At 41.3% G+C, this 20,595-nt stretch overlaps 1 protein-coding gene across 1 annotated transcript in view; it reads left to right on the top strand.

Moving 5' to 3' along the window:
• Nucleotides 1-20,595, top strand: part of LOC117871880 (potassium voltage-gated channel subfamily KQT member 1-like) — a 466,257-nt gene that overhangs the window by 223,552 nt on the left and 222,110 nt on the right. Inside the window, exon 16 of the mRNA XM_034759710.1 lies at nucleotides 8,568-8,574. Coding sequence (XP_034615601.1) covers nucleotides 8,568-8,574 — 7 coding nt within the window. The remainder of the gene's footprint in view (nucleotides 1-8,567; nucleotides 8,575-20,595) is intronic.

The raw sequence follows: 20,595 nt of genomic DNA, 5'->3' as shown, positions 1-20,595 counted from the left end.
CAGATCGGATACTTTATTTTCTGTATAGAGATGTTTTCTCATGAAATATACAAGTTGAAAACAGAACATCGTGAAAGTTAATTTCTTATGCATTATGTTTTGATAGCTCTTTCTTGTCCTTTTTATTCTAGTATGTTTTTTTTCTGAAACTGTTTTCAATTAACTATATATTTCTTTCTTTTAAAAAAAGAAATTTTGTACAGTAAATGCCTTTGGAGTAGGGAGTTTTGGGGGGAGATGAAGGAGCAACTTGCATTTTTGTAGAAGAATTGTAAAATGATTTCTCCAAGAGTTTCAACGTGGGCTTAAAAGGATTTTTAAAACTGTCAGTGAGGAGCTGGCATACAGTAGTGATGATTTGCCAGGCTCTGTATATAATGCAGTATAAATGCCTGGATGAAAGTGCTTAGCTTTATTGTAAATTAATTAAAAGTTTCTGGCAGTGTGCTTTGGATGAATATTTTTCTGAGAGACTTTTTTTTCCAGAATCAACATATTCCAAATAATTGTCTGTTCTGGACCTCTGCTGGAAACCCTGCATTTTTATCTTCCCTAATCTTAGCAGGGCAAAATACAGAAGTGACTGAGTAGTAGCCAGGCAGTTAGGAGGTACTGAAACTACAGGACAGTTTTTGTTTTCCAAGTAAAAATAACAGTAGGTTCTATTAGTGGTCCAGCATGAGGCATAGCCTAGTAAAATAAATCTAATGCTAGCCAGCTACAGATTACTGAAATACTTTCCAGAGAGCTTTACTTACAACAATTCTTGAAGCAATCGGTGAGTATTAGAAGAAAAGGTTTTCTATGAAACTATCTGAGATACCAGAGACAGATTAATGTGTGACTTTATTAACAAAGATGATTTGGACCTATATATATATTATATTATTATTAGAAGAAGAATTACTATCCACTAAGTGAAAAACGTCAAAACAGATGGGTGAGAAATGTCTGGAGTATGAATGAACATAGAATATGCCAACCACGGGTAGGTGGAATGTACCACTTAACAAATTATTCTATTTTTAGCACCCTAACCTTCTTCATATGCTTTCAATCAGAAGACGAGTCTCATATATGTGAGACAGCCAGAACAAGCTGCCAGTTGTGGCCTTTTCATTTGCTTTCCATGGTTTTAGTTTGCAGACCTAACACCGAAAAATCCTGCAGCAGCTGGCTGCAGAGTGCTGGTCCGTTTGCTGTAGCCATGGTGTGGAATTTCTCTGTGCGTTGAGTATATTTAGATAGCAGCACACTTACAAATGTGTTGTAAAATTGGACGCCTGCCGGGGGAGGCTTGGGCCTCCTTGGTTTACTTGCTAAGCCTGTGTTTCAATGGAGAAGCAAATTTGATTTTTCTACCCCCCCCCCCTTTTTTTCTTTCTCTCTTCCCTCTCCTCCCTCCCTTTTGCTAAAGAGACAACACTGATTTGTGAGAAGAACTGAGCAACTTAACCTCATCTCCCACTGGTGATCATGAGAATAATACAGACGGGGGTCAAAGGTTACCTTCTGAATACGTTTTAGGAGCTAATTTATTATAAGGAGGGAGTTTCACATTGGCTGAATTATTTTTTTGCAGAGAAGACCACACTTGAGTTTGTTTATGCCCTTGTGTTCATTGGAAATTCTCTTTAGGAGCCTTTCTATGCACCTGTGCAGAGTACAATAACAGCCCTTTTTTCAGGGAGGAAGAACCAAAGGGCAAGAAAAAATGGGCTACAGTGCAGCAGAACCTGGAGGCTATTTGATTAGACATTTTTATTGTAACTTCTTTATATCTTTATCCTGTAGTTGGATACTTTTTGGTTAATAGAATGTAGGAAAGGTAGGGGTGTGTGTGTGTGTGACATTTTCACAGGCATCCTGTCAAAGCGTGCCATGGATCCTTCAAGAAAACCGGATTCTGATTTACTATGAGTGAGTAATAATAAAAAGCACCCTTCCTTCTGTGAGTTCTCTCCTCTGCGGCATACATTACGAGACATTTCTCTGTTAAGCAATTTTCTTTGAGCATTCAGGACCTCTTCACTAGCCTGGAAAACCATGAGATCTTGTGAATTTCAAAGTTATGAGCTGTTTCCCTAGATTTAAACAATCTGACCATATTCGGACCCCCTACTGCTCAGCTACAGCCCAGCAACCCATTCCTCAGGCGTTCCCTCTGTCTTTTGTAAAGACTCTGGTTATCTTAAACTTATCTTAAAAGCAGACTGCACTGGGCATATTTATAGTTGAGATCCCAAATCAATTCAGTGGCACAGTGTAAAGATCCCCCTCCACCTACATATGACCCTCTACCTCTATTTGCAATTTAACATTTCTTAACACTGTGGTGAAGTTCTGCTGTTTCTTTGCTTCATGGCAGGATCAGCGGCAAGTGTACACTTGGGCCTCTAAGGCCTTGGCTACACTCGCACCGCCAGCGCTGCGAGAGCTCTCTCGCAGCGCTGCAAGTACTCCACCTCTCCGAGGGGAATAGCTTGCAGCACTGCGAGCGAGCGTGCAGCGCTGCAGGCGCTGATTACACTGGCGCTTTACAGCGCTGCGCTCGGGGGCAGTGTTTTTTCACACCACTGAGTGCAGCAAGTGCAGCGCTGTGAATTGCCAGTGTGGCCAAGGCCTTAAGTTCCTGAGCATTCCTATGATGTGTGAAGCATCTTTAATTGCCACTAACTTCAGTGGGAGCTGAGGATGTTCAGCACCTCAAAGGAGAACCAAATAGCTTGCAGGATGCAGCCCGTGGGGAACTACTAGTAGGCAGCAGCTTTAGAGAATTTTTGTATAAATTTCATGCAGTAGGAGAGGTCATTTATTGTGTTATAACATGAAATCTGGTTGAAACATTTTGACACTGCTAATAAATCATTTGAATATTTATTTGCCTTGGCCAATAAACTGAGGGCAATGCCTCATATTACTTCACGAGCAGGAACGTGCGTGAAATCTCACTTGTATTAAAGCAGAGGATGGATATAATAGAGTAGTGTGTTAAATACGATCTTTGCACTGGTGCCTTTATACATCTTCACTTTCATATTTAACATTTTTAGAAACAATTTTCTGATATTTGTTAAAATTGAGTTTAGGATACTTTGGGCCTTTTTCTAAGATCAGGTAGGAGTGGGGAAAGAGTTATTTGCTTGCTTAGTTGCAAACAGCCAAAGAGAAAGGTGACTAGTGGGCAGCTGCAGATGTGGGGGGGGGGGGGGGAGAAAGTCATTGACTCAGTGAGAGCTGTTTTACAGTCAACCCAAGAAATTCTTGGCTTCCAGTCTTGGACTCTAATCCTGCACATCCATGCTGGTGGGTAAACCCCTGTGTCTACACACAGCCCCATGAAAATCGGTGGAGATCTCCATGGGTGCGCAGGGGTCAATGTACACACATGCAGATGCAGGATCAGGACTTTGTGCTATTTAGTGGGAGTGGGTGGATCCCTTTTGTTGGTCAGATGCGAACTGGTGGCTTTATAAAAGTGATTTAAGGCTTGCATTTGAAATGTTCATGCCATGTGGTCTAACTCCTAGAGAACGGGCCTGATACTAAGTACTCTGGATTCTGTTCTCAATCAAGTGGGATCTTGAGCAAGTGACATCCTTTTCTGTGCTTTATCTGTATCTTGCCTCTGCTGTCAAACATTGCTTAGGGCACAAACAAGACTCTGCCACCCTGTCTATCCTGGACCGCTCTTTGTGTGTTCTCTGTGGTAAGTTACCATCTCTAGGTTCTGTTCGAAGGAGGGACTTCTCATTTGGCCCCTTTTTCCTTTGTTTTAAATAGCTGAAAAGTAGGATGATAGCACTTACTTTCCTCATAGGGCAGGTATAAAGATTAGCACCAGATTTTTTTTAAAGTATTTTGGTGTCTAAAGATGCAGGTCGGTGCTTTATGGGATTTTTCAGAAGTGTGTAGATCCCTAAATCCCAATAGGATTTAGGTTCCTGGGCACTTCTGAAAATCTCACCAGGTGCCTATCTACTTCTTTAGGCACTGAAATACTTTAAAAAAAAAAAAAAAAATCTGGCAGTTAAGCTCTTTTGAAAAATATGGCACTACATTTTATACCTAATCTAAGTGCCAGCCAAAGCATTAATAAGCCTGGGGGCCAATTATGATTGAGTAGGGCTGTCAAGCGATTAAAAAAAATTAATCTTGATTAATTGCACAGTTAAAAAATTATCATGATGTTAAACAATAGAATATCATTTATTTAAATATTTTTGGACATTTTCTACATTTTCAAATATTGATTTCAGTTACAACTAGAATACAAAGTGTACAGTCCTCACTTTATAGTTTTGATTACAAGTATTTGCACTAAAAAACCCCCAAAAGAAATAGTATTTTTCAATTCATCTCATACAAGTAGTATAGTGCAATCTCTTTATCATGAAAGTAGAACTTACAAATGTAGAATTATGTACAAAAAAATAACTGCACTCAAATATAAAACAGTGCAAAACTTTAGAGCCTACAAGTCCACTGTCCTACTCCTTGTTCAGCCAGTCACTCAGACAAACAAGTTTGTTTACATTTGCAGGAGATAATGCTGCCCACTTTTTGTTTACAGTGTCACCTGAAAGTGAGAACAGACGTTTGTATGGCACTGTTGTAGCCAGCGTTGCAAGATATTTATGTGCCAGATGTGCTAAAGATTGATACGTCCCTTCATCTTCAACCACCATTCCAGAGGACATGTGTCCATGCTGATGATGGGTTCTGCTCGATAACAATCCAAAGCAGTGCGGACCGACGCATGTTCATTTTCATCATCTGAGTCAGATGCCTCCAGCAGAAGGTTGATTTTCTTTTTTGGTGGTTTGGGTTCTGAAGTTTCCACATCAGAGTGTGTTGCTCTTTTAAGACTTCTGAAAGCATGCTCCACACCTCATCCCTCTCAGATTTTGGAAGGCACTTCAGATTCTTAAACCTTGGGTCGAGTACTGTAGCTATCTTTAGAAATCTCACATTAGTATCTTCTTTGCATTTTGTCAAATCTGTAGTGAAAGTGTTCTTAAAATGAAGAACGTGCTGGGTCAGCATCTGAGACTGCTATAACACGAAATATATGGCAGAATGTGGGTAAAACAGCAGGAGACGTACAATTCTCCCCCAAGGAGTTCAGTCACAAATTTAATTAACTTATTATTTTTTTAATGAGCGTCATCAGCATGGACGCATGTCCTCTGGAATGGTGGCAGAAGCATGAAGGGGAATATGAATGTTTAGCATATCTGGCACGTAAATACCTTGTAATGCCGGCTACAAAAGTGCCATGTGAATGCCTGTTCTCACTTTCAGGTAGGGTGACCAGATCACCCAGGTCAAATATCGGGACATGGGGGGGTGGAGCAAAAAACAAACAAAAAACGGCGGCAGAGCAAACCCCCCCCCCCCTTCCTCCGCAAGCACTGGAGGGAGGCCACAGAGACGCAGGGGGAGCACAGGGACAGGGTGAGTGAGAGTCTGGCCAGGCCCCGAGCGCAGGCAGGACTCAGTCGGACGGTACCTGGAGGGAGAGTAGGGGGGTGGCCCACGGGGCCACGCGGCGGCTGTTCCCCGCACCTGGGCAGCGGGACTCGGGAGCAGCCGCTGCTGCAGCTCCTACTGCCGCGGCTGGAGGAAGCGGCCAAGCACGTGGCACTCGGCGGCTGTGGCTCTGGGGCCTGGGCCCGAACCCCCCGGGCCTGTTGCAGGGACCCAGCAGTGCACACGCTGCGCCCAGCCCCTGGCCAGTTGCGTCTGGGCTGGCTGCTCAGCTGGTGCAATCCCGCGGGTGGCCCCGGAGTGCGGGCAGCAGGCTCCAGCCCCCCTGTCCCGCTTGGGTCCCGCAGGGGAACGAACGGGGCTAGGCTTTGTATTCTGTGTTGTAATTGAAATCAACATATTTGAAAAGGTAGAAAAATATCCAAAAATATTTAATAAATTTCAGTTGGTATTCTATTATTTAACAGTGCGATTACAATTGTGATTAATCACAATTAACTTTTTAAATTGGGATTAATTTTGAGTTAATTGTGTGAGTTAACTGCGATTAATTGATAGAGTTTAATTTTGAGGGCTAATGTTGGTAAGAGAAGTTTGAGCCACTTCCTCAGCAGTTATAGGCAATAGAAGGTGTCTTATGAGTCTATTAATTCTTTAAATACATTAGGAGCAAGAGAAAGATGAAGGAAGATGTAGGTCCTCTATTTAGTGGGGATGGAGAACTAATAACAGATGACATCAAGAAAGCTGAGGTTCTTCATACCTGTTTTGCTTCAGTTTTCACTAAAACAGTTAATGATTACCAGATACGCAACGCAATTTATATGGACAAATCATACCAAACTAACTTAATTTCTTTCATTGATAGGATTATGAACTACTGAATGGAGGGGATCAGTAAACATATCTTGATTTTAGTAAGGCTTTTGGCATAGTCCCATATGACAACCTCATAAGCAAACTAGGGAAATGTGTTCTAGATTAAATTACTATAAGGTGGGTGCACAACTGGTTGAAAGACCATACTGAAAGAGTAGTTATCAATGATTTGCTCTCATATTGCGAGGATGTATTTAGTGGGGTCCTGCAGGTGTCAGTTCTGCATCCAGTACTATTCAATATTTTCATTAATGACTGGATAATGTGGTAGAAAATATGCTGATACATTTTGCAGATGACACCAAGCTGGGAGGGGTTGCAAGCACTTTGGAGGACAGGTTTAAAATTCAAAATAACCTTGACAAATTGGAGAATTGGTCTGAATTCAACAGGATGAAGTTCAATAAAGACAAGTGATAATAAAGAGGTAATTGTCCAGTTCTAGGCAGTACTAGTGAGGCCTCAGCTGGAGTGCTGTGTCCAATTCTGGATGCCACACTTTAGGAAATGTGGATAAATTGGAGAGAGTCCAAAGTAGAGCGACAAAAATGATAAAAGGTTTAGCATCCTGACCTATGAGGAAAGGTTGTAAAAACTGGGAATGTTTAGTCTTGAGTAAAGAAGACTGAGGAGCGACCAAATAAGTCTTGCAGTATGTTAAGGGCTGTTATAAAGAAGATGGTGATCGATTGTTCTCCATGTCCACTGAAGATAGGACAAGAAGTAATGGGCTTATTCTGCAGCAAGGGAGATTTAGGTTAGATATTAGGGAAAACTTACTAACTATAAGGCTAGTTAAGTTCTGCAATAGGCTTCCAAGGGAGATCGTAGAAGCATTTAAAAACAAGTTGGACAAACACCTGTCAGGAATGGCCTGGTTTACTTTGGTCCTGCCACAGCACAGGGGGCTGGACTTGACTTTTTGAGTTCCCTTCCAGCCCTACATTTCTATGATAATGACATTCACATTTTCATTAAAAATTGTGTGTCTGGTCTGATTTTTAAATTTTTGTATTCCTGTCTTATATGCTATATGTCTCATGTATTAAACATCAGAGGGGTAGCCGTATTAGTCTGGATCTGTAAAAAGCAACAGAGAGTCCTGTGGCACCTTTAAGACTAACGGATGTATTGGAGGATAAGCGTCTGATGAAGTGGGCATTCACCCACGAAAGCTTATGCTCCAATACATCCGTTAGTCTTAAAGGTGCCACAGGACTCTCTGTATGTATTAAACAATGCATCCTGCATGGTTACAGAATAGTAACTATGCAAAATGCTTGTTTTTTGGGGGGTGGAGGGTGGGAAGAAGAGTGGGAGAAGACACACTGATCAATATGACCAATGTAAGTAAAACTGAACAAACAAGTTCTAAGTATCAAGTAGAGGTAAGCAAACAAGTTCTAAGTAGTGCTAAAATTACTATTTTCAGGGAGCCGGTGCTTGGCAAAAATTAAGGTTTTGACTTATGGATAAAATCTTCTCTCTCTGGTTGAGGGGAGGAACTTTTGTCAATTTCATTCACATTTCAATATAGTAAGTAATATAGTGCTAATAAATTTTGTCTGCAAGGGTAAATTTGGCTTAGTTAACCAAAGCCAGTATCTAGCTATTGCTTACAATCTTAAGTAGAGTATGATTATTTCAAAGTTCTCATGTGTAGGATGTAAAATGTTATATAAAGCTTCAGCTGCTTCTGAAAGTTTTCAAACAAAGCCACCAATATTTTCCTTTTGGTTCAGCAAGGACACAGTTTCAAATCCATTCGGTGCAAGATACAAAAAGACTCCTTAACAAACCCAGCTGCTGTGAAGTAAAGCTGTTTTCAGTTAATTTCAATATTTTAACATTAAAACATTGGATCTCTTACATGATTAAATCCAATTAGGAATGTAATTAACCATTAGAAGAATCATTATGTATAGTAACTCTCAGCTGCATTTCACATTTGCTACTGCTGCTTTTTAGTCAACGTTTTTTTCTACAAGTATTTGGCTCCTCCACACAATATAAACAACTAGACACAAATTAATTGCAATAAATAGATGCACCCAAATTTCAAATTAGGAGAATTTGTGATTTTTCTTGTATGAAATGATATTGGAAAGCTGTAGGCAGCAGTCAGATTTTCCTCTTCTTATCTTCCCCTTTTGCATTAATCTCCGAGTCATTTTTGGAGAAATCTTATTTTTTATCAGTTCAGTGGTGGCCTTTGCTTCCCGATAAATTGTTTGATGTCATATTAAAACATTTTGTAAAAATTTGAGACATCTGACATACAATAAAGGCATTTTAAAACTCTTGATTTTGAAAAAAATCTCATCTTGTTAACTATTCCCATAGAATAGTTTGAGAGGAATAATAAAGCACTGTTAAACAACTGTGGATGCTACAATCTTATGCTGAAATTGTAAAGCTCTGGAGAAAACAATGAAGACTTCTTTATGGTGGGATTAGGAAGCTGAACGCTAGGACTATTTTGCCTGGAAAAGATATCCCTATGTTTAATGATGTGTTAATTCAAGAGTTAGAGGTGGCATGATTAAAGTATTGAAAACTACTGAAATGCATTGTGAAAAGTGACCATTCTCTTTTGCACCATAGTAAAATATCAAAGTAATTAAATGGCTGATTCCTGTAAGTGTATATAACCAAAAAACAAAGTTTTGATTAGGAATCCCGAGGAGTGCCTTCCTTTTGGATGCATTTTTGTTTACTCCCAGAGGTATTAGAAGGGAAGTGCCCAGCTTCTGGTCTGTGGCAAGACCAGAGGTGAATGACACTTCCATTTAGGCTCTATGGGTCATGGCTGTGATAAGAGTTAATCTATAACTAGGCAACTAAAAAGAAAAAGGGAAAACCAGAGGACTGGGCAGTTGGGAAAGAAAGGAAAAGTAATAATTCCCTTTTCTGTCAGGGTTTTTACCTCTCCGCATTGGGAATGTCTGAGTTTCTGACATAATAGGGGGAAGAGGGTATCCATGTGGTTATCTTTTTTCCATTTGAACTAGTGGATAGCAGGCTATGAATCCATCATGGCTCCAACAACTCTTTAGCTTCATTGGGATCAGCTGAAACTAATAAGGCTTCTGGTGCGTGAGGGTAGTTTGTCGAGTTTCCCACTGAGCCTACTAAAACTTCTATTGTGGAGGATGTTTTGGAGTCTCGCCAATTGCAAATGGGCTCTATTAAGTTTTGGATTAGAGGCGGAATGCTGCACTTTGCTGCCCTCTTTCGCCACTCACCTGTCACACAGGCTGAGAGATTTAATCAGGTGTCAGTGTAGAGGACAGATCCAGAGGAAGGGGCAAAGCACATGACTGGGAATACAGGGACCGTGCCTCCTCCTTCTCCAGAGGGTCTCTGCCTCCCTCTGGCCATATAGAAGAAGATAGGAGGCAGGAGCTGATTGGCCCCTCACTTCCCCCTCATTAAAGGGAGGTATTTTCCCCATTGATATCAGATTGGGAAAGGATTAATGGATTTTTAGCCTTCCTTGTAGTATCTAGGAGGGACAGTTCAGTCAGTAGAAGTAGGAGTAATGTGTAGGACCATTTAGCTCATCACAGCTTGTGGTCAGTGCAGATAAAGGCCAAAGGGCCAGCTCCCAGAGAGGAGAGACCTGCGATTTTTTTATCTATGGTAGAAGGGGATGCCCGAGCTCTCCTTTTTGGTACACTCCTTCCCTTAGCATGAGTGAGAGGATTCAGATGAGTGAATAGATGCCAGAAGTAGGCCAAGGAGGATCTACCCCAAGTAATGGGTAATACAGTGGGAGGCTGTAAAGGTATGGGACTCACCCCTGCAGCGCCTCCTGTTGGTCGTCCCAGGGAATTAGCTCTTTTCCAGCCTGGGCGCCCTCTGCAGGCCGGTGTACCACTTGTAGCTGGCCACATGTCCCTCCCAGACCCCAGTGCCACTTTACCCTGGGGCTGCCCCCTGGCAATACACCCACTAGTCTCTATGGGTCTCCCCTCTCCAGGAAACCCCCAGCCCCCCACCTTGCCTCAGTCTCTATGGGTCTCCCCTCTAGAGGAAACCCCCAACCCTCTAATCCCCCACTTTGCCTCAGTCTGGGCTACTGCCAGTCATCACCAAGCCCCCTGGGGTAGACTGCAGTGTAAAAGCCATTCATCATAGGCAAGGGGGTTCGGACCTGCTGCCTTCCTCTGCCTCCCAGTACCTCAGGGCTGGGCCTAGGACCAGGCCCTGCAGCCTGGGGAGTCGCCAGCCTACAGCTCCTCTGGCCTTTCCCCAGCCCTGCTTCACTCCCAGTACCCTTTCTGTAGGAAGCCAGGCCCTGCTCCCTCCAAGACTGACAAGAGAGACTGTCTAGCTCCAAGCTAGCAGCCCTTTTATAAGGACCTGCTGTGCTCTGTTTGGGGCATGGCCCCAGCTGTGCCTGCTTTCCTAATCAGCCTGAGCTTTTCCTTACAGCCCCAGCCCTCTCCCAGGCTGTCCTTAACCCTGTCAGGGCCAGAGTGGGTAACCACCCCACTACAGAGGTCTATAAACCTCCTCACTGGACCACCTTCAATGCCTGGTGTGTAAGAGTCAGGGACATCACGGTGAAAGCATCCTCCCCTAGTGTTAAGTTAATAAAGTTGCAGCCTGCCACTTACCTCCATCCTGCGTCTGCCTTCATTCACCTGCGTGTTCCTGATGAACTTTTGCTGTCCCCACCCTGCTTACCCCAATGGTTTAAAAAAAAGAATTTTCTTATTGTAGTGACTGTCTCCCTTTGTGAAATGTCATAATTTATACATAGAATCATAGAATCATAAAATACCAGGATTGGAAGGGACCTCAGGAGATCATCTAGTCCAAGCCCCTGCTTAAAGCAGGGCCAATTCCCAACTAAATCATTCCAGCCAGGGCTAGATTAACTTCAATTGATGTGCGTGCATGTATGTGTGTGTGAGAGAGAATGAAATAGTCTTCCATTGACATGCCTTCCTTTCGGGTTTGTCTCTGTAAGGAAATGGGCAAGATGACTTGCATCCTCTTTTAATGAAAGCTTAGTTCTGTGACCCTGATTTGTCTGCCAGTCTGATGTTCCTAGATAAAATCTTAACTAGCTTTTAAAATAAGAGCTGAATAAACTAATCTCTGCTCCTGTGCATTAGATCTTGACAAGAAGAGTCCACTAAACTAAGATTTTATATCACTATTTCTGCTTTTTTGCTGCTCTGTAGCAAAAAAGCTAGATCTTTTGGACCTGGTGAACAGCTGTATTTTAAGGGGCATGTCATCTGAAAGCCACTTATCTGATCTGATTCACTTCAGATTTGGTAGAAATATTCTACCTGGGCCCCAGACCTAAAATACCAGTTTTGAGGCCGATATTCAGATGTTTGTGGATTTTGGCTATGGGGCATAATCAGGTTTATGATGAAAACTGTGTTCGTATCTTAAATATGGAAAGGCTTCTGGGTCAGAATACTTACTGACAGTCCGGGCAATCTGCTGCTCTCTAATTTCTGAGTTTGGATGTGGGTGTCCAATAAAGAAGGGTTTTTTTTTTTTTTTAAGAGAAATGTTCTTGGGTAAATTAAAACAATAAGTTTATAGCTCTGGAACAGACCTCAAGTAATGTAGTCTGAAGCATGAGGCGTGGAAGTTTGGAAAGTATTTTTTGTACAGGTTGCTCATCTTGGAATCATTTATGCATCAAAGTACTCTACTGTATGTTGTACACAGATGTGGCTTTACACATAAACTGAATAGCCTCTTACTCTTTATTTCAAGGTTTCAGAACCAGATTTTATAGCTTTTGGCAGTGTGTACCTAGAAGTTTGAAAATTGTTCTATAAGCAACATCTTGTGGTCATAAATTATTGCAGTCATTTTAGGTTTGTAAAAACCCTACATAAATCTCCATGTAAGCACGACAATAAAAAGTGCAAATGTGTTTCTTGGGTCACCATTGCTCTGAGTGGTGTGTAACAGTACCCTAAAAACTACAACGGGAAACTTATCTTATTACCTATTTGTTAGCTCCCACCATAACATATTGCAGTAGTAAAATTGCTAAGCCTTGCTGTTTATTGCCCATTCGATGTATGGCAACATAACGCACTCAAAGATAAAACAGGGGCTGCCTTTTTCAATATTAGTAGTGCAGATGTCAGGTCCTTGCCTTGCTGGAACAGACAAACCAGAATTAAGTGTTGTGGGCTTTCTCAGCAACTTATTTATCCAATTCATACAATCTCTGGGTTTCTTGTTTACTGGTACAGATTGTATTGTTGAGCACATGGCTGGTACTAGTCTGCAAGTCATTTTTGAAGCATATTGGCTAAGTGACTGAATTGTTATTGGAAACATCCCTGGCTCTCTCTCATATTTTACATTGCTAGCATTTATGTGGAAAACTTGTGTGTCTTTGAGTAGCTCTTTAGAACAGTTGCAGAACTTATTGTTTATCTGTATTATGATAGTGTAGAAGTGGTCAGGAATTTTTTGATGAAACAGTTTTTCATCAGAAAATGCCAGTTTGTCAAATCCTAAATTGATTTGTGAAGGGTTTGTTCATTGAAACTTTGGTTAGGAAGGTTTCTCTGGTCCAGGGTTGAATTGAGAGAGATTCCACCCCAGTAACCCAGTGGTTATGGTACTCACCTGGTCAAAAAGTCTCAGTTTTGTATTGATGCACAATGGGAATTTTTTTTGAAAACAGAAAATTTTTATGGGATGCTGAAATTATTTTAATTGGATTAAAAATTGGACAAAATGTAAGTATGGATCGGAACTAAACTTCAGATCCTTGAACATTCCTGAAGTGTCGGAGGTTCAGAAATCTATTTCTGAATTGTGAAGGTCAGATATTTTTTAAATTTTCTTTTTAAAATGCAAGAAAAAATGTAGGTATTGTGGAGTGAAAAGTTCCACTTGTCTTAAAATAAAATGTTACAGGTTAAATCTGCGTGGGGGAAAAGGAACTGATTTTTGCAGTTACTCAGATTTATGACTGGAAAAAGTTGAGGTGGCAATGGATGCATTTTTCAGTGCATATCTATCATGTTGCTTGGTTTGGGGAATCTAGCTCTGCTGGGGACAACGGAAAGTCATTACATATCTACTATATATCTATTTCTCAGAGTAGGCAGAATCTGTAAAGGTCTTTAGGCAACTAGATGACGTGGCTTCTTTTCAAGAATGTTTAAAGTCAATGAGGTTGCAGATCCTAAAATATATAATTTGGGTAGAAATTGATTTAAGGCTAAAATTACTCCTGCTCAGACAGATCAAAATCCCCCTACTTACCCATTTTAATTGACCTTACATAGTGTGCCGTGGATGGCCCTTCCAGCAAACTTGTTGCTCTGTGACCCTAACCCCCTTTTTACATTACCTGCTTCTCTAGCTGTGGGAACTACTAAGCTTAAATAGTCTCTCAGGGGAGCCCTGTGTGCTTAAAAGGAGATTAGCCTCTTAGGTCAGTGGTCCTTTATGGCTGACTAAGACCTCTTTAAGAATGGCCAAGGCTGTTGGGGTTGACCTATTGTGCTGCTTCACCTGCTGGAAGTTCCCCTAACCTAGCTGTCAGTGCTTACACAGCCATGGCTGCAATAATGCTAGTGTATTGCCTCTTGAAGATAAATTCTGGAATACAGCTGCATAAATAGTAGAAAAAAATTACTCTTGAATTGATTACTCACAGATTAATTAAACTGTTACTATTCATAATCAAAATTATTTACTATTCTGCTATCTCTGGATGAATCATAGAAAACCTTTGAATAATTATTCTATTAAAAATGCCAAACACTTGTAATGAACAATTGCTCACTGGCATAACCTAGGTTTAGGTTCCACCCAGAGATGGATTGGGGACAAACAAGTGATAACACTTTGCTGCAAATGAAGAGGCCTAGAGCTGGTTGCTGGAATAGAGCTGGGAGAAATTTTTTTTGACAAGTAGCTTATTCACCACAAAATGCAGTTTCAGTCAACACAAAGCTATTCACAAATTGTGACTCAAACTTGCCAAACAGTTCCTGCCAAAAACATTTTTAGGTTAGATTCACAAAGGGACTTAGTGGTAGCCTCCCTATACTATTTAGCTCAGTGGTTCGGGCACTTGCGTGGGATTGGGGAGGCCTATGTTCAATTCCTTCCTCTGCAGGATGTGGAGGAGAGTTTTGAACTTGGGTCTCGCCCTCTCCTGGGTGAAACGAGATTGAGAAAAACCTGCCCCTGAATACCTCATAGCCCAGCAGTTAGGGCACTCTCCTGTGAGGTGGGAGACCCAAATACAAATCCGTGCGTAGGCAGAGACAGGAATGTAACTCAGGTCTCTCACATCCCAGCTGAGTTCCCTAACCATGGGCTAAAAGTTACAAGGATACCACCAACTCCTCCTCCAGCCTTTTAGTACATCTACCCCTTTAAAAATGTCTTTCAATTTGCTGCATTTAAAAAAAATAATTCCCCAATTTCTTGGAACTACTAATAGTGCACTGAAAAATCAGTTACTTGCTCAGCTTTACGACAGAACCCCAAAAGCGGGGCAGGACCAGGTTGACCAGAAAACATGCTGATTTATCTTTCTGAGGAAGCCTCTGTTGGTGTGTGTTGAACTGCAAGTAGTGACTGATATGCTGTCCTGTCCTCTTGGGAAATCCAGGTCTATCCCTACTGATTACTCACTGTATGTATGAGCATGGAGCTGTCAGGATCATTACAATATAATACTGTCTTGAGTTAGCATCAGTTCAGGTTACAGAACTTCGCTTTCTGGAGAAGTGCTAAGTAAAGAGGCAAACACTCAGAATACTACTGAGAGTTTGGATTATTTAAATGGTGACTATAATTACCTCGTTGGTTTGCTACCTGGGAACTTAATGGATGAGTTCCATACATTCCATTCTGTCTCAGCAAAAGATAAAGACAAAGAAAATTTGATACAAAAACTTGATGGGGAGAAAAGAAGGGCTTTCGTTGTTTTTAAAGCATATATTAAAACTAATGTGCCATGCAAGAAACACAGAGGGCGCTCAGATACCAAAGAAAATATAATGTATTGGCTACCACTTCTCTACTCTGTATCATAGTGTTAAAAGCTATCCTGTTTTTATCAAATGAAAATATTCCATTAAGTGAAAATCCTTCTTTTTTCCTAATGTTACATAACCCCAAAACATCACATAAACAATGTTGCTTTAACTATGCTTTTCCTAACCAACTAGATATGCAAATTAATGTATGAAAGCAAATCTGGCTTCTGGAATTTTAGAAATGGTAATAATATTTTGAGTCTGATTTTAGGCATGCAAGCCATGAATATGTAAATTTCTTAATATTGAATTATCTTATTTATACAATATCTAAAGTTACTGCATTGTAAAATGTTTCAACCACAATTTCATAATTTTTTCTGTAATTATTTCAAATCATGTTTGTTTGTGAATATAGATATACCAACATCATAACTCCTTCTAATTTGAATATTGTGGATTATTGCAATATTGGATTCGAATCCCTATTTCCTTATCCAACTTTACAGCAACTAGAAAAATCATAATTAGAGCTGATTTTAAATGTTGCAGTGGATGTTTCCATCTGAAAATGTTCATTCACCAAAAGTTAAACATTTTGTGGAAACTTCATTTCAAAAAAACTTGACACAAAGTGTTTCAATAATGCTAAAATACTCCATTTTGACATTTTTGTAATGGAACATTTTGATTTTCAATTTAAAATGACTGCATTCAGAATTTGTTGTTTAAAAAAATTAAACAATTTATTAAAAATGTCAATTCAAGCTTATTATTATTATTAGTAGTAGTAATATTTTGGAAATTGCTTCACAGGAAACTTTGAAATTTTTTTCCATTTCAAAATGGGGGAAAAAATCAAACTTTTGAAATTTCCCGTGAAATGGAAATGCAAAGCTCTACTCCTAATATCTAGTTCAGACACATCTAAAAATCTCATGAGAACAGTTTGAGTACTTGGACATCACCTGTGAATCCAAACTACTTTCTGTTTCAGCCTCAAAACCAAGCCTGATCTGGACTCCTCATCTGTCTCTAGTATATTTATTTAGGCCAGATTTTCAAAAGTGCTCAGGATACAACATCTTGCATTGTTCGCAAGCTATTGTTTTCACTAAGTGCTGCTAAGTGGGAGCTGAACTCTTTATGGAAAATCTGGCCCTAATTGTGGGTGCTGAGCATTTTTGAAAATCTAGTCCAATGTGCTCATACGTGCATGTGTGTAATTATAGGTGGAGCATGTAGCAACATAAAGAGTAAAGGCTGCCAAAATTTTATTCTAAAACACTTTTTTTCAAATGCTGATAACTTTGCCAATTTTCTTTTTTGGCTGAAATTTTCCACATATATTCCTAGATGGAAAACAATGTGTTTTTTTTTTAAGTTTAAGTGAAGCCAGTTCAATTGAGTTTATAAACCAAAACCAAACACATAATGGGGAGATATGCTTTTGTCATTATATATAGCTTTAAAATGTGTCATATGTTGCAACTCTTTTGTTTAATATCTCTATCACCTCACAGGAAATGGTAGAAACTTGGAATTTTGGAAGGGGGTTAACCCGAAATTACACAGCCAGAAGAAAATCTGTTTTGATATGATTGCTTTATAAGGATTTAAGGAAAGTATTTTGTGCGCATGCACATTGATTTTTCTTAGACTTTTTCTATGCAAAGATCTCTCAACATTCTATTAACCCTGAGCCTACATGTGTGAGCTGAGCTGATTTTTATTTCCCTGTATAGTTCTGAAGGACATGATCTGTGAGGCAAGAGTGGAATGTGGCAGAACTCTGGATCTCACACAGATACGATTTTGTATATTAATATTTTTTTTCAAACATTTCCAAAAGCACTAGGGAGAATTTAACACAGGGGTTTGGTACCTGTGGGAGGCCTCCAGGCCTCTTCTGGCTCCTCAGGGTACACAGTGCCAGGCACTCCGAGCAGGTCCTCATCGGCATCTGGGGATCAGGAACAGCCAAGTTCCCCTCTGGGACAGTGGCATAGCCAGGCTCTAACATCGGGGGGAGTGAACACATTAAAAAAGGCACCACCCGCCGCCATATCAAATTACTACCCTGTTTCCCCGAAAATAAGACATCCTCCGAAAATAAGGCCTACTTACAGTTTTGCCTCTCGTTGTAATATAAGGCATCCCCCCGATAATAAGACCTCCCCGATAATAAGACATCCACCGATAATAAGGCATTTTTCATTTCTGAAAAATAAGACATCCCCTGAAAATAAGACCTAGCGCATCTTTGGGAGCAAAAATTAATATAAGACACTGTCTTATTTTCGGGGAAACAGGGTAGTAACATATTTTTAAATTTACTATACATATTTATTTTGTACTTAAAATAAAAACACAAGGATGATATTGTTTTATAAGTACGTGTGTTATTTTGCATTTAAAATATAAAAAAGGTTTACAGTATTGTATATAAAAATCAAAACATAATAAAAACACGTTATTTACTTATTTTATATTTCAAAGATAAGATCAAAACAATATGATAATCTATGAAGCAACTACAACAGCCTCTTTCGTCTAAGCTTCATTCTAGCAAAGTTCTCTATTACTTTATTATAATATACTTCAGTAGCCAATTGTCTTTCAATGGAGAGCAAAGCTAACCCAGACAATCTATCTTCACCCATTGTAGAGCGCAGGTAGGACTTTATAAGTTTAAGTCGGCTAAAAGATCGTTCTGCAATTGCGCTACTTATTGGCAAGGTAAGAAAAATGTGGTACAATCTCGAAAGGTTAGGATAAATGGTGAGGTAATATGGGGGGGGGGTAGTATATATCAGGGTGGGTGAGGTAAAATATTTTTTATTGGACCAGCTTCGGTTGGTGAGAGACACAAGCTTTTGAGCTTTCACAGAACTCTTCTTCAGGAAGAAAGAACTCCGTGAAAGCTCCAAAGCTTGTCTCTCTCTCACCAACAAAAGTTGCTCCAATAAAAGATATGACCTCACCCACCTTGTGGCTCTAATTTCCTGGGAACAACAGGGCTACACCAACACAGCATACAAAAATGCAAGATTCACGTGAACAGCATAGAGTGACCACCATCACACCAGGACGCTATTTTCACGATCATCACACCAAGGAAGTAACACCAGCACAATGAGATAAATAGAGCCACATGTGCATGCCAAAAATTCACAGTACAAGCACACTGGGATCCACACAGCAGGATAGTAGTGTCAGTTTAGATCTCAGTCTCTGAGTCCATCCCCACTAAACTGAGTCCAAAGGTTCAGCTAAACAAAAGGGCACCTGCAAATGGCTGTACTAACAGCAGGATCTACACTGGCACAATAAGAGGAGTTCCAGGGCACTAATTCCCAATCCCAGTGTAAGGCAATATGGGATCCAGGCACCAGGTCCTTAGAACTAGAATTTGTACTCACAGGAGAGTGGGATGAAATTAGAGACGTTACAGAAGGCAACTCCCAAGAAACAAGGCATTTGACCAAATGGCTGGGTGAATGGTAAACAACCATCACCAGCCATTGTGTGCAGCAAGTGAATGACAATTAGTAATTTAATGACCACCATCACCAGAGAATTACTCAACCATGGGACTCAACAATACCCCCCCTCCTCCTCCCAACATGATCACAAGACAAGCCTTTCCCTTAGGAAACAATTCAGGTTTCCCCTGATAGGAGAGGGAAAATCAGGCTACCTCTCCCTGCCCCCCAACATGGTGCCTGGACTTGTGTTTGCCAGAGCACATGGACTAAACACATATAATGATTTTACCCCTCAGCTCACAGAGAGCACAGCAGATAGTTCCAGCCCTCCCTTGGGAGACAATTCCATCCACACCCCCAAGGCAGAGATTGTACTGCTATGAAGATTTCCCCTGATAGTTTTCCTCTCCTACCCCCCCCCCATCCTTCCCCACTGCCTCTTCCCTTTCACCCCTCACCCCCTAAGAGGCAGTCACCCAGATGCCAGGGAGGGGGAACCAAGCGCACTACATGGCCACTATCTCTGAGAGGCAGGCGTCTCTGCCTGGGCAGGGAGGGCAAGTAGGGACATCACACCGGAGACCTGCCTCCCCCCCATGCCTGTCCTGGTCCAGCTGCCCGGCAGGGGCTGGTACTCTCAGTCTCTCTGTGCTGCGGAGGTGCAGGGGATGTTTTTGGAGATGTCTCTGGCTGAGCCCTCTGCCCCCCACCATGCAGACGGCCATCCCACCAGCAGCCAGGTGCTGGCTCTCACAGCCACCTGGGGGGTTTCCAGTCCACCCTCCGCCACCCTCATCACAAGAAAGGCCCCCTTTGAGATACACTTACCAGCTGCTGCTACTGGCTGCCTTTAGAAAGCATACCTGCCACTGCCACAGTGCCACAAGGAGCAGGTAGGAGAAGGAGGTGGGGCTGCACCTCACCGGTGGGGTCTCTTAGCTCAGCCCCTGCTCCAGGAGCAGTTCCCCTCACTGATTGGCTAGTGGCCAAAAACCAGTGTGACGGGTTGGATCACAGAAACCCCCTTGGGAGCTGCCACCCAATGTGCAAAGACTACCCCTGCTTCTGTTTTCCCTGCCAGCTCAGGACTCCAGCACCCTGTCTTGCTGAGCCAGACACTGATCCAGGGTCTGAATCACTTGTTCCAAAGCTGCAAGTTTACCTGAAAACAGCTCGCAGTAGCGTGCTTGTCTTTAGCACTCAGATGCCCAACTCCCAATGGGGGCTAAACCCAGATAAATCCGTTTTACCCTGTATAAAGCTTATGCAGGGCAAACTCATAAATTGTTCGCCCTCTATAACACTGATAGAGAGATATGCACAGCTGTTTGCTCCCCCAGGTATTAATACATACTCTGAGTGAATTACTAAATAAAAAGTGATTTTATTAAATACAGACAGTAGGATTTAAGTGGTTCAAAGTAGTAACAGACAGAACAAAGTAAGTCACCAAGCAAAATAAAATAAAATGCGCGAATCTATGCCTAATCAAACTGAGTACAGATAATTTCCTCACCAGTTCCACAGTGCTCCCTTTTACAGGCTAATCTCCTTTTAGCCTGGGTCCAGCAATCACTCACACCCCCTGCAGTTACTGTCCTTTGTTTCAGTCTCCTTCAAGTATCCTGGGGGGGGGTGGAGAGGCTCCTTCTTTAGCCAGCTGAAGACAAAATGGAGGGGTCTCCCCTGGGTTTAAATAGACTCTCTCTTGTGGGTGGAGACCCCCCTCCTCCCTCCTC

Source organism: Trachemys scripta, chromosome 1 (assembly GCF_013100865.1).
Source record: "Trachemys scripta elegans isolate TJP31775 chromosome 1, CAS_Tse_1.0, whole genome shotgun sequence".
Taxonomy (NCBI): Eukaryota; Metazoa; Chordata; order Testudines; family Emydidae; genus Trachemys; species Trachemys scripta.
The sequence above is the reverse complement of the archived record's forward strand: the minus strand, read 5'-3'. Positions and strand labels throughout refer to the sequence as shown.